The 16,085-nt window shown below is 36.7% G+C and overlaps 3 protein-coding genes across 4 annotated transcripts; 2 read left to right on the forward strand and 1 right to left on the reverse strand.

Moving 5' to 3' along the window:
- Positions 1–158: 158 nt before the first annotated feature.
- On the forward strand, positions 159–9,009 carry LOC108483213 (uncharacterized). Its single transcript, XM_017786485.2, has 6 exons — positions 159–1,998; positions 2,411–2,551; positions 2,686–4,441; positions 5,165–5,454; positions 6,092–6,942; positions 7,022–9,009. Exons 1-6 carry the CDS (start codon positions 613–615, stop codon positions 8,403–8,405), a joined length of 5,808 nt encoding a protein of 1,935 aa, XP_017641974.1. The 5' UTR covers positions 159–612; the 3' UTR covers positions 8,406–9,009.
- Positions 9,010–9,669: 660 nt separating this feature from the next.
- LOC108480441 (jasmonate-induced oxygenase 4) lies at positions 9,670–11,890 on the forward strand. The gene is made up of 4 exons (XM_017783447.2): positions 9,670–9,940; positions 10,331–10,838; positions 10,903–11,224; positions 11,306–11,890. Exons 2-4 carry the CDS (start codon positions 10,360–10,362, stop codon positions 11,558–11,560), a joined length of 1,056 nt encoding a protein of 351 aa, XP_017638936.1. The 5' UTR covers positions 9,670–9,940; positions 10,331–10,359; the 3' UTR covers positions 11,561–11,890.
- A 447-nt stretch (positions 11,891–12,337) lies between these two features.
- Positions 12,338–14,013, reverse strand: LOC108482726 (UDP-glycosyltransferase 79B6-like). 2 transcript variants are annotated; one of them, XM_053024816.1, is made up of 2 exons: positions 13,317–14,013; positions 12,338–13,283 (listed from the first exon to the last, which is right to left on the reverse strand). In XM_053024816.1, the coding sequence occupies exons 1-2, from the start codon at positions 13,776–13,778 to the stop codon at positions 12,402–12,404; spliced, it is 1,344 nt and encodes a 447-aa protein (XP_052880776.1). In that variant the 5' UTR covers positions 13,779–14,013; the 3' UTR covers positions 12,338–12,401. The 2 variants fall into 2 exon arrangements, with proteins under 2 accessions (XP_052880776.1, XP_017641333.1); XM_017785844.2 differs by having other exon boundaries at positions 12,338–14,013.
- Between the last annotated feature and the right edge of the window lie 2,072 nt (positions 14,014–16,085).

Genomic DNA, 16,085 nt, shown 5'->3' on the forward strand with positions numbered 1-16,085 from the left:
TATACATTAAAAGACATTTGTTTAACAAATTTAAAAATAATATGGATTAAGTTTTAATTTAATTAGTTATTATTATAATAAAATGTAGATTTGAGTTAGGTTTGAAAGGGTTATAATTCATTAAAACCCTAATTAAACCTTTAATATCCCTTGGACTCCAATCTTTTAAATTAAAATTTCATTCTAATTCACGTGTTTTATACGCGCGTGAGATGAACATAAAATTTATATCGCACAACAGTGTTTTCTTCTCTAAAATCTTATGCCCTAGTTTTTAACCTGAAAAAGGAAATCCAAAACTTGAAGCCACTCAAAATCCAGACTTTTTTTGGTCTAAATTGACTTTTAAGCGATTTTAACTTGATGGGTTTCTCTCCATTTTCGATTCCCAAGCCGGAACGATCCGACTCAGCGTCTCCGTGGTGAGTCAAATCCTGAGTTTGATCGTTTTTTATATTTGTTCAAAATTGTATTCAATCACCCATTTTAAAAAAACTGAAAGATGGATCGTTAATTGAATACCATTTGCCTGAATCTTTTGAAAGGATATCGTATGCAATAGTTTATAACTTTGGGAGAAAGTTTTATATATATTTTGCGGAGGTTTTGGTCATGCAATTATCACCTACCTCGGTTTCTTCATCAAAGCGGAGTGATTTTAGGCGAAAATCGGGCAGTAGGCTTCGACAGAAACATAAGAGATTAGATGCAATATGTGAGGAACAGTATAATAGGAACCATGGTGAAGGGAATAAGAGGGACGATGTTGACGGGTCCGGAAGTGCGGATTTCGAGCTCCGTAGGAGCTCACGAGCCAGGAAGGCACCGGTTATTCTGGATGTATCACCTCCGCCTCCGAGGAAAAGGCAGAAGATTAGGAAGAATGAGAGGTTTGTTAGGGGGGGTAGGAGTTTAGGGAGTGTGAAGCAGGAAGAAGAGGGGGAGACGATCACGGAGGCGCTGACTTTGGGGAGTTGGAGATCAAGATTGAGGACAAGGAGAAAGAATGTGAATGTCAAAGTGAAGGTGGAGGAGAGAGTTTTATCGAGGAGGAAGCTTTTTGAGGATATAGGTGGCAATGAGGATGAAGATAAGGAGGGGGAGGAGGAGGAGGCGGAGGAGTTGGACGAATCGGATGGAGGGGAAATGGTAGCTGTGAAATCCAGGAGGCTGGGGAGTATTGAGGCTTCAAGTGGTTCGCAGAGTGAAGAGAAGGTTGAGATTTGTGGCATGGAAGAAGAAACGGAGTTGGAAAAAGAAGAAATTAAAGGAGATGGGGTAGTGGAGGGTGCACCTGTTTTAGAAAGCAAAACGAATCCTGGAAATAATAGGGGTGATGAGGTTGTGGAGGGTCCAGTAGTTTTAGAGAGTGAAATGAGTCATGGAAATGGGAAGATAATAGATGGCAATGCGGATGAGGTGGTTAAAGATGATAAAGAAGTATCAAACTGTATGCAATCAGAGGAGTGCATTGGCCATGAAATTCTTGAGGTGACTGGAGCAGTTGAAAGAGTGGAGCTGACAGAAGAACAAGTACAACAGTTAGAATGTCAGAGTGAAGGAGAAAATGAAGAGGATGCTGTAGAAGTGGATAATGGTCCAGAGGAAGTTGAAGATGTTGGTCTTCATGATGCAAAAGAGGATGGCTTAGTAAATGGTGATGAAAAACATTCGGAATTTAAGAATGATATGAAGGTAGAGAAGTCCAATCAAGCAGCTGCGTATATGATTGGCAAGTCACATATCAAACAAGGGAGAAGGTGTGGTTTGTGCGGTGGTGGGACTGATGGAAAACCACCAAAGAAGCTGGTCCATGATGCAGGTGATAGTGAAAATGAAGCATATAGCTCTTCAGCATCGGAGGAACCAGACTATGACATTTGGGATGGGTTTGGCGACGAACCTGGGTGGCTTGGTCGTCTCCTAGGTCCTATAAATGATCGTTATGGTATTGCTGGAATCTGGGTTCATCAACAATGTGCTGTATGGAGTCCTGAGGTGCAGTGCTGTTTTCTTCTCCTCTTTCGAACTTGTTAATTGCATTTTCCTGGTATTGGTGGATATGTTTGTCTAAGCATCCATTTATACATATACCCATTGATTTTCATCAACAATTTTTTGGATGTCCACTGTTGTTGTGAAAACTGGTTTTGTGCTTTTGACACACCCTGGTCTTTTCCCATAGCTTCTCAACCATTTATACTCTTCTTCATTCCTAGTATATCTTGAACTTTTGCCGTTACAACATTCACTTTTATGCCAAATATGCTCCTAGTCGTTATCCTATATGATTTTAGGGCAGTTCAAGAATTCTCCAGAAGTTTACAGTATATATCACCCATTAAGTTCTCCAGAAGTTCATTTTTTTTTCTTCTGCATATCCCCCATTCATTGATATTCCTGTCTTCAGGTTTATTTTGCCGGCTTGGGTTGCTTAAAAAAAGTTAGGGCAGCACTCTGTAGAGGAAGAGCATTAAAATGCAGTAGATGTGGGAGGCCAGGAGCAACAATTGGATGCCGTGTTGATCGTTGTCCAAAAACATATCACTTGGTTTGTTTCTTGATATCTATGCCCAAAAAAATTATCTCATTTAAAGCATCCTCCTGTTCCTCCTGCTTCAGTTTTGTTTGAGAAAAGGAAGAGGTTCATTATACATTTTAATTGATGACATTCATTTTTTGCAGCCTTGTGCAAGAGCTAATGGCTGTATATTTGATCATCGCAAATTTCTCATAGCCTGCACTGATCATCGGTATCTCTTCCAACCTCATGGAATTAAATATTTAGCCCAGATAAAGAAAATGAAAGCTAAGAAAATGAAGTTGGAAATGAGGAAGTTATCAAATGATGCATGGCGAAAGGATATTGAAGCTGAAGAAAAATGGTTGGAGCATTGTGGTGAAGATGAAGAGTTTTTGAAACGTGAGGGCAAGAGACTTCATCGAGATTTGTTAAGATTGGCACCTGTCTACATCGGAGGCTCTGAGTCTGAGAACGGAAAATCTTTTGAGGGCTGGGAATCTGTTGCTGGCTTGCATGATGTTATCCAATGCATGAAGGAAGTTGTCATCTTACCGCTGTTGTACCCTGAGTTCTTTGACAATCTGGGGCTTACACCTCCCAGAGGTGTTCTTTTGCATGGTTATCCTGGAACAGGTAAAACTCTTGTAGTGCGAGCACTGATAGGTTCTTGTGCTCGTGGGGATAAACGGATTGCATATTTTGCCCGCAAAGGTGCTGACTGCTTAGGAAAATATGTTGGTGATGCTGAACGTCAGCTGAGGCTCTTGTTCCAGGTTGCTGAGAGATGTCAACCTTCCATAATATTCTTTGATGAGATAGATGGTTTAGCACCTAGGCGAACAAGTCAGCAAGATCAGACACATAGTTCAGTTGTGTCCACATTACTTGCACTGTTGGATGGTTTAAAGTCTCGAGGTTCAGTGGTGGTGATAGGGGCAACAAACCGCCCTGATGCCGTTGATCCTGCATTGAGGAGACCAGGGAGATTTGATCGAGAAATTTATTTTCCGCTCCCATCAATGGAAGACAGAGCTGCAATCCTTGAACTTCATACTAAACGATGGCCAAAACCAGTTACTGGATCTTTGCTCAAATGGGTTGCAAGAAAGACAGTAGGCTTTGCTGGTGCAGATTTGCAGGCCCTTTGTACTCAAGCAGCTGTTATTTCTTTGAAGAGGAATTTTCCTTTGCAGGAAATTTTGTCAAATGCTGAAGAGAAAACTCCTGGTGCTAAACGTGTTCCTCTTCATACTGTTACAGTTGAGGAAAGGGATTGGTTGGAGGCTTTGTCATGTTCCCCACCTCCTTGCTCACGTAGAGAAGCTGGAATGGCTACTCAAGATTTAGTTGCCTCTCCTCTCCCTACTCATCTCATTCCTTGTCTATTGGAACCATTATCCACCTTGCTTGTTTCTCTTCATTTGGATGAACGCCTCTGGTTGCCGCCCCTTCTTTCTAAAGGTGGTGCAGTGATTGAGAGTGTGGTTGTTTCAGTATTGCAGGACAAGAGATTGCCCAAGGATCATTGGTGGTTCCATGTTCATGACTTTCTTCAAGAAGGTGAGGTTACTGGGGAGATAGAGAGAAGATTATCTCATGCTGGAATGTTAATTGGAGAGTTTGGCTTTACTGATTATGATATGGGTGATATTAGTGACAACGGTGGTACATTTGAACCTTCAATTGTGCGTAGTGGTGGTACATGCTCTAGTTTGTCACGAAATACCTATTTTACTTCAACAAGGAAAACTGGGTTTCGAATATTAATTGCTGGAAGTCCCAGATCTGGTCAAAAGCATCTTGCTGCTTGTCTTCTTCACTGTTTCATTGGGAACATAGAAATACAGAAAGTTGATATATCTACAATTGCACAAGAAGGAAATGGTGACTTAATCTACGGAGTAACTCAAATTTTAAGTATGTTCCTCATGCCATGTCCTTTTGTTGTGGTAGCATTAGTTCTTTGTTAATACCTGTTTACATTTTGAGAAACATGAGATTGATTATAAGTGCAGACTTTGATCCTTTCATACAGTGTGTTTCCCTACCTCCTTTTTTCCATTTATGATTTTTGCTTCTTGGATTATGTTTTTTAACTGCTTTGTACTTCTTCAATTTAGGATAATTTCTTGTCTTTTCTTCCTTGGTTAGTTAGAAATATAAGTTAAAAGGATAATTAAAGGCCTCACTTAAAAAACATCTAATTTGGCATTGACTATTTACCTCTTGAAAATGAAACTAGTGGAAACTAGTCCAAAATTGGAATTTCCTCATATATCTGTTTCTGGAAAGTTTCATTATGAAGTCAGTATTCAGTAGTGCATAGCTAACATATTATTCTACTAAATAAGGACAGACTATGGAGTTCCCTATAGACCCTTTTCTGCAACTTAAGTAGTTAGATTTATTTTGATTTTCCTTTTTATCCTGTTGTGGTTAGTAGCTTAATGATAATGGGTTCTGTTAGCATGTATGACATACTAACTGTTTTTGTTCATGTTCTAAGTTTTTTAATCTATTTGTGTCCATTCACAGTGTGTTTTAAGCTCAAAAGAAATATCTTGCGTGAAAGTTAGACGACCAGGTTGATAGATCTAGTTCATCTGGAAATTCTTACAAATTATTCAAATTGCATGGCAGTGAAATGTGCAAGCATGGGGTCAAGTGTATTGTTTATGCCAAGAATAGATTTGTGGGTTGTGGAGACCACTAATCAAGTTTCCAAGGAGAGCAGTTCACCTTCAACATTCCATCAAACTCCCATGGAGGAAGATCCTCAACTTGTTGAGAAGGAAAATGGATCCTCTCTGCAATATGAGTTGGCAGGGACAGCACAGGCTACAGCCGCTGTACAAAGTGTCTCACATGCATGGAGCTCATTTGTTGAGCAAGTGGAATCTATTTGTGTGTCAACGTCCCTGATAATTGTGGTATGAATTATTTCATTTACTTATTTGCATTTCAAGATCTGATAGTTTAGTAGCTAGGTTCTACTTGTAGAGCATAGAAATAAAAGTGGTTTTTGCTTTGATAAAAGCAAATTCATGTGTTTGATCTGTAAGGTTATTATTATTATTATTATTATTACTATTCAAGAGTTCCTTGGGTAGATGTGATTTGGCTAGTGTTGGGGTAACATAGTAGTGCTTGCTTGACAATGTTTAGATCTAAGTGCTTGTACATTCATGACAATGCAATAAGCTTTCTGCTGCTTTAGCAATAAAGGTTATTTTGACAGTGCTGCTTATCTGTTTGTTAAACTGAATGATCTGGTAGAGTTTTACTGACCTTTTGAGAAGCTCTAGGTTAGAGGTTCTTTTCTGTGAACATCATTCTCATGTATGACTGATCAAACTAGAATACAAATTTGAAGCCCATGTATAAATTTAGGAAATTATGAACCAATTGTTGTAAATGTGTTAATGTTTCAGTCTGATCCTTATACAACTGAAATTTTCTCTCTTAAGACATGGTCTCCCTTCCCCCATTTTTTGCTCGACTCGTACTGCCTTTCACATCTCTTGCAAGCTTGATGTCTAAATCTAAATGCTTCTTATCTCTAAACAGGCTACTTCAGAAGTTCCTTATCTGGAGCTCCCTGAAAGAATAAGGCAATTTTTTCAGAGTGGTCAACCAAATTGCAGTCACAGAACTACAAGAGAGCAAACAGTACCCAGATTCACTGTTCATGTTGGCAACAATTTCAACCGTGATATGGTTATCAAACTATCTGCTGCTCAGTTATCAAGGGATATCCTTCAACCATTTGTTCATTTAATTCATCAAAGATCTCATGTCCATGAAGATTCCAGAACAAAAAATTCTGTCCAGACCTCTGAAACTGCAGAAAATGACAATGCATCTCAAGGTTTAGCATGTGAAAAGGGGGTTGCATCAGAGACATGTGGTGAGTTGTCTGTTACTGTTCCAGCAGCCCCAACAAACAGTAGAAATTTGAAGGGGAAATCAAGCTTGATGCTGGCAATATCTTCATTTGGCTTTCAAATTTTGCGATATCCGCATTTTGCAGAGCTTTGCTGGGTGACATCAAAACTTAAAGAAGGTCCTTCTGCAGATGTGGCTGGTCCCTGGAAGGGCTGGCCATTCAACTCTTGCATCATTCGTCCCACTAACTTATTAAACAAGGCTGCTGTTGCTTGTGGTCCCAGCAGCAGTAAAAGCAAAGGGAAATTTGGGTTGGTTAGAGGTTTGGTTGCTGTTGGTTTATCAGCATACAGAGGTGTGTACACATCACTTAGAGAAGTTTCCTCTGAGGTACGGAAGGTTCTTGAGCTCCTAGTTGGGTGGATTAATGAAAAAGTTAATACTGGAAAAGACAGATATCAGTATGTTCGTATTTTGTCTCAAGTTGCTTATCTGGAAGATATGGTTAACAGCTGGGCATATTCACTGCAGAGGTAACCTTTTTCTCATTACTTACAAACTTTTGGTTCATAAGTGGATCTAAAACTAACGTGAGACTTGATTCATTTGCAGCTTAGATCAGGATGTTCAAATAAAAGCAGCAAGCCTCGAACCATATGATTTGGGATCTCCAGATAATCATTTTACACGTGTGAATGACACAGATCAAGTGGAGGAATGCAGGCCCAGAAGTTGCCCGGAAACAGAAGTAGCAAACAATGAGGAATTCACCATGCAAAATACTAATTCCATTGACTTGAACAAAAAAGATGATCATTGTGCTTCTGACCATGAGGGAAAACTTGAACTTTTTGAAGATGCTGCACAGCTAATAGGCATCAGCGGCAATACTACTTCAGAGGAGCATCACAATTCTTCTGTAGCCAACCAATTGATTGTTCATGTTGACAAGCAGAATGAGGCTACTCCTGGACCATGTGGATCAGAAAGTACTAGAAACCCTATGTTTGAGAGAGAATTAACCATGCGAAATATGGATTGGATAGACTTGAACAAGATGGATGCTAATGGAGCTCCTAGTCACAAGGGAACAGTTCTTGCTGTGGATAAGGCTGTAGACCATATAAGCCTTGGCGGTAATACTATTTCAGTGGAGCATCATAACTATTTTGCAGTCAATGATCCAGTTTTTCTTGTAGACAAGCAGAATGGGAGTAACCCTGGACCAAGTGGGTCAGAAAGTCCTAGAAATCCTGTGGTTGAGGGAGATCCTGGGTCCTCAAAACAATCCAATGGATTTGCACCAAATGGATTCGTTCTTTCTGAGAATGGATTCTGTAGTTCAGATGAACTGGATGGTGCGAAGTTGCCTGCCTCTGCTAAAGCTTGCGACACAGAGACAACTATCACATCTGAAGATGGCAAACCTACAGATCATGAACATAAAGAAGTTCCCAATTTCTCTTCAAGCGAAACTGCTCTTCCAACTGAATCAGTGGTTACATGCTTTTATCATTGCTGCTCTGGTTGCCTCCATTCCCTCCTTTTTTTGATGCAAAAAGTTCTGCTTAAAGAATGGAAATCAAATGGGAGCTATTTGACCGTAGATGATGTTCACGATACAGTTGCATTATTGTCTGTGGATCTTCTTTCAACAGTTAGGAAACTTTTTGCTGCCAGATATAGCTACAATAAATTTGATGAAAACTTGAGAAATGAAAATCCCAGGAAGTTATCTCACCGTCCAGAGTGGAGCATATGTCAATGCGAAAGCTCAGAAAATAGTTTAGTTATTCCTAAGGAATGTAGCTGTCACTCTGTAGGCAACACCTCTCCAAACATCCAATTCGGGTTTGATCCGAAATTTGTTTACAGAGATGGAGTGCTGGTTCCTATAGATTCTAACAAAGAAGTTTCATTTCACTGTAAATTCGATACATTATGCCTTTGTTCTCTTATAGAGTCAATACTAATGACAAAGCAGCCTTTTGATTGATCCTGGTTTTTACAGCATGGATTGAGGTGAGAGTTTCTTTGGCTATTAAAAATCAAATTTTGTTGGTTGGCATTGCTTTAAGTCCGTATCGAATCTTCTTCCTTGAGGTATGCTAGAATGGTCTTTATTTTCTTTCCTATTGGAAACTGCTTTGCCAAACTTTTCGGTTCAGCTTGGTTGAAGCTAACCTATATATACCATGTAAATTTCATCATCTGAGTTTATTGCACCTCTTGAGTACTGTCAAGTATTTGTCCTTATGGCCATCACATAATGATATAATGTTATGGAGGTTTGGGTCTTATTGCTTTCTGCAAGTTATCCATTGATCTCTACTAAGATTGCAACTTAGTCCCAGGTACTGCAATTTTCTGGCTCAAGTTTTGAAATGATCATTTGAAGTATTCTTTTTGAGTGTCGTGTACATTGACATCTTCAAACGTGCTTAATATGTTGCCTTCGTTGTTAACTGATGTGATGCATATGGTGACAATTATATGGGGTTTCCTTTACGACTCCTATGATATGGAGTTGTATTTTGTGCTTTGCCTCGACTTAAAAGTTCATAATAACTTGTCGCATTTTTATGATTTTGTTTATAAAAGATGTCTTACAGGTTGAATGTTACAATTTGTTTAAATTTTTTCGAATCAATTCGTATTTGAACAAGCAACTCAACCTTTATTGTCTACATCAAAACATTGCCTTTTTTGAATGGATGTTTACTCGAAGAATTCACTTGGGTTTGAGTTTGTTGGGAGAGAGTGATAGCTTTTTATTATCTTAATTTTTAATAATTTTTTCATTGAACCGATTAGGTTACTGGTTTGTTGCCTGTATTAGTAATTTGGTTGCCTCGTTGGTTCAATCATTGATTTAGTCTAGAAATTAAAATTATTGGTTATCATTAAAACATAGTTACCAAGTAAGTATTTTTTATTTTAAAATGTCAAATTAATAAATTTAATAATATTTAATTAGATTTGAATTTTGAAATTTAAAAAGTAAAATGATTAATTTTTGAAAATAAAAGTTTAAGGATTAAATTAATTTATGATATTTGAATCATGTAAAAATATTTTAGAAATAATTTAATATATATATATATAAGTTGTTTGAATTGTATTACTGTATTGAAATAAATATTAGCTTGAAATAAAAACTTAAATAGAAACAAAAATTAAGAAATTTTATTTAGATATCATAAAAGTTAAAAGAATCTATTTAGAAAAAATAAAATAATTTAGTAATTTTCATTTAATAAAAGGTAAGAGAAAAGTTGTCCCTCTTAATAAGAAAAGCTGATAATTTCTTTAGAGTACACTCAAAACAAATGAAGAATCTAACACAACGACATAAAAAATTCTTAAATTTATTAATTTATTAATTTCATAACAAAAATTATAACTTATCCGAAACAACCAGAAGCCCCATCCACAATTAGTTCTTACCTGTTGAGTCTTGGTGTTTAATGATTTATAGAGGCCTGTCTGTCTTCACCAATCTTTTGTTCGAAGTTTAAATAATTGCTGCAGGTTAGTCAATTTTCATTTTCATTATATTTTCTCATAGGTATAAAAACTCATAGATTATTTATATAATTTATAATCCAAACAAGTTTGTCTGATTCTGTTGTCATCTTTGCAATTTGGAAATTTTCTGGGAATAAGATTTGGGTCTTAATCTGTTTTTGCTGTATTCAACCATAGTTTGTACTTCAATAAAAATAATGAATTTTAAGGCAGAATTGTGTAGTTTTGGCATCTAATTTGGAAGTATGATGAAAATATGATATGGGTTTCAAGTTTTAACTATTAATCTGGTTTTGTTAAGTTTTATGCAATTATAGTTAACATAACTCAGTTTCCATGATATTTAGGGATTTGCTTGATTATCTGATCTTGATTCAGTATTTGGCTTTGTAGTTCAATAGCTAGTTGAGAAATTGGGGGAAATGGAATGGGCAGTAAGGGTTCAAATTCTTTCTCAAATGGGCATTTCAGAGGTTCCGTCACAATACATTCAACCCCCCAAGAACCGGCCTGAATCTGTAACTGAAAATATAGCTGATTTGAGCTGCAAACATGTCCCTGCCGTTGATCTATGCAGTGAAAAGGAGTCCGTCCTCCCAGCCATTCGAGAGGCTTGTCGAGAATGGGGAGCTTTTCATGTTTTCAACCATGGGGTACCTACGAAACTGTTGGATGGTTTGAGGAGAGCCTGTCTTCCTTTTTTCAATGATTTCCAGATGGAGGATAAACTTAAATATGCTTGCAATCCAAATTTTGCTGCCTCTGAGGGATACGGTAGTCGTTTGCTAGTAAGCTCTGAAAATGAAACTGTTTTGGATTGGAGGGACTATTTCGATCACCATACGTTACCTCTTTCACGCCGCAATCCTTCAGCTTGGCCTCATTTTCCTCCCGAATACAGGTAGTGTGTTTTATATTGATTAATGTTGTTAAAGGTGTTCTCAACTTGGTTTATGTTTATGTAGGGAATTGATGGCTAATTATAGCGATGAGATGAGAGTGTTGGCTCAGAGACTATTGGCATTAATGTCTGAGAGTTTAGGACTGAAGGCGTCCTGCATTGAAGATGCAGTCGGGGAGTTCTATCAGAACATAACAGCCAGTTATTATCCTCCTTGTCCGCAGCCAGATTTGACGTTGGGCCTGCAATCTCATTCTGATATAGGTGTCATCACGCTTCTAATACAGGACGATGTTGGCGGCCTTCAAGTGCTCAAGGATGGGGAGTGGCTCTTGGTCGATCCCCTTCCAAATGCCATCCTTGTTCTTGTGGCTGACCAAACTGAGGTGTGTTACTCATCTTTTTAATATTCTATCAATGTATCATACTATAAAAAATGAGTGTGGAGAATCATGCCTTACCTGCAGATTATAACTAATGGGAAATACAAAACCTGTGTGCACCGAGCCATAACAAATGCAAGCAAAGCCCGTCTCTCAATCGCCACTTTTCATGACCCAGCCAAGACTGTCCGAATATCCCCCGTCTCTGATCTTGTGAGTCAATCTTCCCCACCTCTGTACTCTTCGGTTCTTTACAGAGACTACTTGTCTTCATGGTACTCAAACGCCCCTGAAGGAAAACGAAATCTTGACAAGCTCCTGCTTGACACTTCAAAGTAAATTGAAAACGCCCGTGCTCTCTGCAACTTAACCCTGTAATCAGTTCATGCTCTTTTCATTTCATAACTCAAAAACATTTTCAGCTATTGTTCTGCACTGTATGCAATAAAGAAGAGGAATAAGAACAGTCAGGTGTTATTTCATTTGTGCAATGAGATAAAGTTTGATGTTTGCATTGAAGCTTCAAAAGCATAGGGGGATTAGATGAAGACTACACAATTACTGAATTACAGAAGTTGAGGCCTCATTATACATGAAATGAAAATATGTTGTTTTATAATAATTCCATACACTATGGGAAGCTCGGTGCTTGGACTTTTTACAAGCAAAGGATGATTTAAAGTAAAAAACTTTTGCAGATAATTTATTTTTTTCTAATTTATCAAAATTTGCATGGTGGATAGCAATGTGGCAAAAAGTGGGCATAAAAGTTGTTTATAAAAGTAATGTGACATGATTCTAAGTAAAGAGTGTTTTAATTTCATGTTTAAAAAGTAATTTGATTATCGATCTTTTAATTTAAAATATATTTGTATAATAAATAGTTGTGAGAATAATAGAATTAATTAAATAAAATGACATTTATTGATGAACTGATTTTTAAACTTACATAAAATAGCTGCAACTAAAAAGATCTAAGTTAAACTTACATGAAAATAAATATAGCTGATAATGAACTAAAACACAAGATGAGTAAGCTTCGAGAAAGGTATATCCATGGCATTTGAATGCTCAACTAATTCCAAGCTTTTTCAAGCCATATGACATTTTGGGGGGGGGGGGGGGGGTATCCTCTTTCTTACGATGCTTTCAGGGGGGTATCCTCTTTCTTACGATGCTTTCAACTGACAAGTTCACGCATACCTTGCAGAAACTTGTCCATGTAACCATTCATCAAGTTAGGGTTTATTACTTCTCTCCATTTCTTATGATTCTCCATCACCAATTTACTCACTTCACTCTCTTTATCCATCACTGATTTGATAGCTTCACTCAAATTCTCCTTTGAAATCCAACCGTTCTCTTCTTTCTTCACCTCCACTGCAACCTTCATCTCATCGGCCAATAGCCTGGTGTTCAAGATTTGGTCAGCCAGGTGTGGAACCAACACGATTTGGCAATCACTAAGCAAAGACTCCCACATGGAACCGAACCCACAATGGCTAACGAAACACCCCACTGATGGGTGAGCTAACACCAACGGTTGCTGCACCCATCCACCATAAACCACTCCTCTCCCTTTAACCCTCTCTTCGAACCCTTCAGGAAGTGCTTCTTCCACCGTTTCGGCTCCCAATGGTGGCTTCAGGGCGATGAAAAACGGCAGCCCTGTTAGCTCGAACGCTAATACAAGTTCACGAAACTGGGCCATCTCAAGAGTTAATTGGCTCCCGAAAGCACAAAACACCACTGAACCTGGTTCGAACCCAGCTAACCAGTTACCCCATCGTTCATCCAATGAAGACTTGGAATCTTCGGGTAAAACTGGACCTGTTAAAAGAACTTGTTTCTGGTACTGGCTGCTGATATAATCACACAGCTTCCCTTCAACTTCGTAACAAGTCCTTATGGATATAACATCACAGTTCTTCATTGACAAAGTGATTCTCTCGTAAAACGTCATCTCTGCCCCGAAAGGATTGGTCACAAACAACAGGGTTCCTAGTTCAGTCCCACGCAACACTATGGAAGTTGAAGGGTAACCAGGTGGCGGCGTAGCCAACTCTTCCATAGTTATAGGCCTGTCCGTCGGCACATTCCGTGCCGGAACCAAAACAATAGCGATCGATGCGGCGGAAACGACGTTGAAATTAATTGTTTTGATCCCCAATGGTTTGGCTACCTCGGGAATCCAATAAGCAGCATCGTAAATAATAAACTTGGGTTTAATCGACGTGACGAGGCTCTCGAGTTGGTCCCTGGTGAGGTCCAAGGCTATGGCGAGGAAATGACTCAAGAAAATGGGGACATCGGAAGCAGTCTCGGCACCGGGAGGGAGACCGTTAACGGAGGGGACGGTAATGACATGGAACGATATGAAATCTGGGAATAGATTCAAATGCTGTAATTGGTTGATAGCCTTTTGGGGTGTTGCAAAAGTGATTCGATAACCCTTTTGAGCTAACTTGTTAGCTAGATGAAGATATGGAGTTATGTGACCAAGTGCAAACCACGGAAACATGAGTATACGAAACTCTGAACTATCGGTTTCCGCCATTTTTTATTTTTATTTTTTTTGTTGGTGGTGGTGAAATTGGAGGTAGATTTTTGGAAACTCTTAGTTTTCGAAGTGGATATGAATGGATCTCGTTAAATACCGAAATTCAAGGGAAAAATGATTGACCCAGATCTTTAAATTTAACTAAACAGCGAAATCTTTTGCGGTAAACTCCAGTTGCAAAGTCTGCAAATTGGAAATGAAAAACAAGTTTTTTTATTTACTACAAACGAAGTCAATCAGACACCAATATTTGAGAAAGTGTAAATTTAAAATAATACATTTATGAGATTATACGGGTTTTTTAGAAGAAGAAAAAAAAAACTAAATCACTTTTGCTTATAATTTAAAAAGGTTAAAATATATCATAAGTCCCTGTATTTTTAGGAAATTTGAAATCTACTCTTTATACTTTTATTTTTAAAAATTTAGTCTCTCTACTTTTCAGATTTTAAAATTCAAGTCTAACTATTAATACTGTTAAATTTGTTGGTGTGACATTTCAAAATAAAAAAATTCATTTGGTAACCATATAACTAAAAATGACATTATAATGAACTTAGATTTAATGAAAAGAATCTAGTAGTATTAACAATTATACATGAATTTTGGAATTTGAAAAGTAGAATGACAAAATTTCTAAAAATAAAAGTATAAAAACTAAATTCTAAAGAGTAAAGAGACTTATGGCATATTTTAACCTTATCATAATCTAGTTTTTTAATGAAAATAAGGTATCTTGGTAAAAACATGCATCTTCAACCCTCTCAATTTCAATATTAAGCAAATTAATCCTTCTAAAAAAATTAGATCTATTTAATTGCCGTTAATTTTGAAAATTAGCAACTCAAGATAATTAATCATAGCGTTAATATTTTCCATAAATTTTATATAATTTGATTGGTATAATAACAAATTTATTCCTTAATGTTTATATATTCTGTAAACATTGACAAAAAGCGTAATATCTTGGGCCAAATTTATTAAATCAAAACTAAATTGATAAAATATGTAAAATTTGAGGCTGAATTTATTATAATACTAATAAAAATATTATCTATATTATTATTATTTATATACAATAAAATTTTCTTAATTCAATAATTATTATTTATAATCAATTTTATATATATAAAAAGCTAATAAATAGATTTTGTGCCATTGAATATTATAATAATATCAGGGTTTAAAAGATGGATACTTACTAAAAATTAGCACCGATTGCATCAAACATAATTTGTTTAATAAGCATAATGGCCAGAAAACTTCTCTCTTTTTTCCTCCAAGCCATTTAACTTTAATTTCTTTCTTATTTTGTTTAGTGATGGTATCAACTTTCGAATTAGTTATTGCTAATATTTTTTTTTTCCACCAACATTTTTTCTTCTTCTCATTCATTTCAAGTGCTTTCTTTCTTTTTAGTTTGCATATTTATTTTATAAGTATCTTCGTTATCTTCACAAGTTGTGGTAGACAGATAACGATGGGTATCTTGAAAAATGGGTTGACCACAGATCTTGAATGGTAGCTTTTCAAGAGAGTACGTCAAAATAATAAATAATTTCACGAATTAATTTAGACTCATATTGTCTTAAGTTTGTGTTGAAAAAATTGCATATTATGGGAACTTTGAGGCATATTCTCAATAGGTAAAGGTGGAGAGTTGAATCATAAAATTATGGTTTCATATTCTACTCCATGAAACCTTTACAACGGTATATCATATGCTCAAAATGGTAGAGTGATGAATAAGAAATTGATGCTCAAAGTAAGCTAAAGCTTAGATCCCACATTGGTTAAATACCAAGTGTGAGATGTGTATATATATGAGAGCCCTCTTAAAAGATTAATGAATGATTAAGCTTGGAACCTTACCTCTTGGACAAGGGGGTTCAAGTCTAAACTTGTTTGGGTTGTGAGAGACATTTAACTAACATTTCTCTAAGTACGGTAGAAACGGTCAAATTTGATAATTTAAATATAAATTATTCTATTTATATTTTATTTTTATATATATATATAAAATTGTTTATGTATATTTATATATTTTGTTCGCTAGCGTGTTTTGTATAACAGTTTGTATGTTTTTTTTCCCATTGTTTAATAAATTTTACTTTTAAAAGTTTTTGTCTTGTCTTGTACAAACTTTTTAGGACACTCAGTTCTTTTACTGATTTTGTCCGTCGCTTTGGACCATTCAGGATTGATTTCCCTTGCAATCACTCTAAATATGTCATGCTTAAGTTGTGGCAAAGTCGACTGTCCATGGTTGTAATGTTCTATTAATGATGTGGTTGAAGCCTTTAT

This window comes from Gossypium arboreum, chromosome 1 (genome assembly GCF_025698485.1).
Source record: "Gossypium arboreum isolate Shixiya-1 chromosome 1, ASM2569848v2, whole genome shotgun sequence".
NCBI classification, from domain to species: domain Eukaryota; kingdom Viridiplantae; phylum Streptophyta; class Magnoliopsida; order Malvales; family Malvaceae; genus Gossypium; species Gossypium arboreum.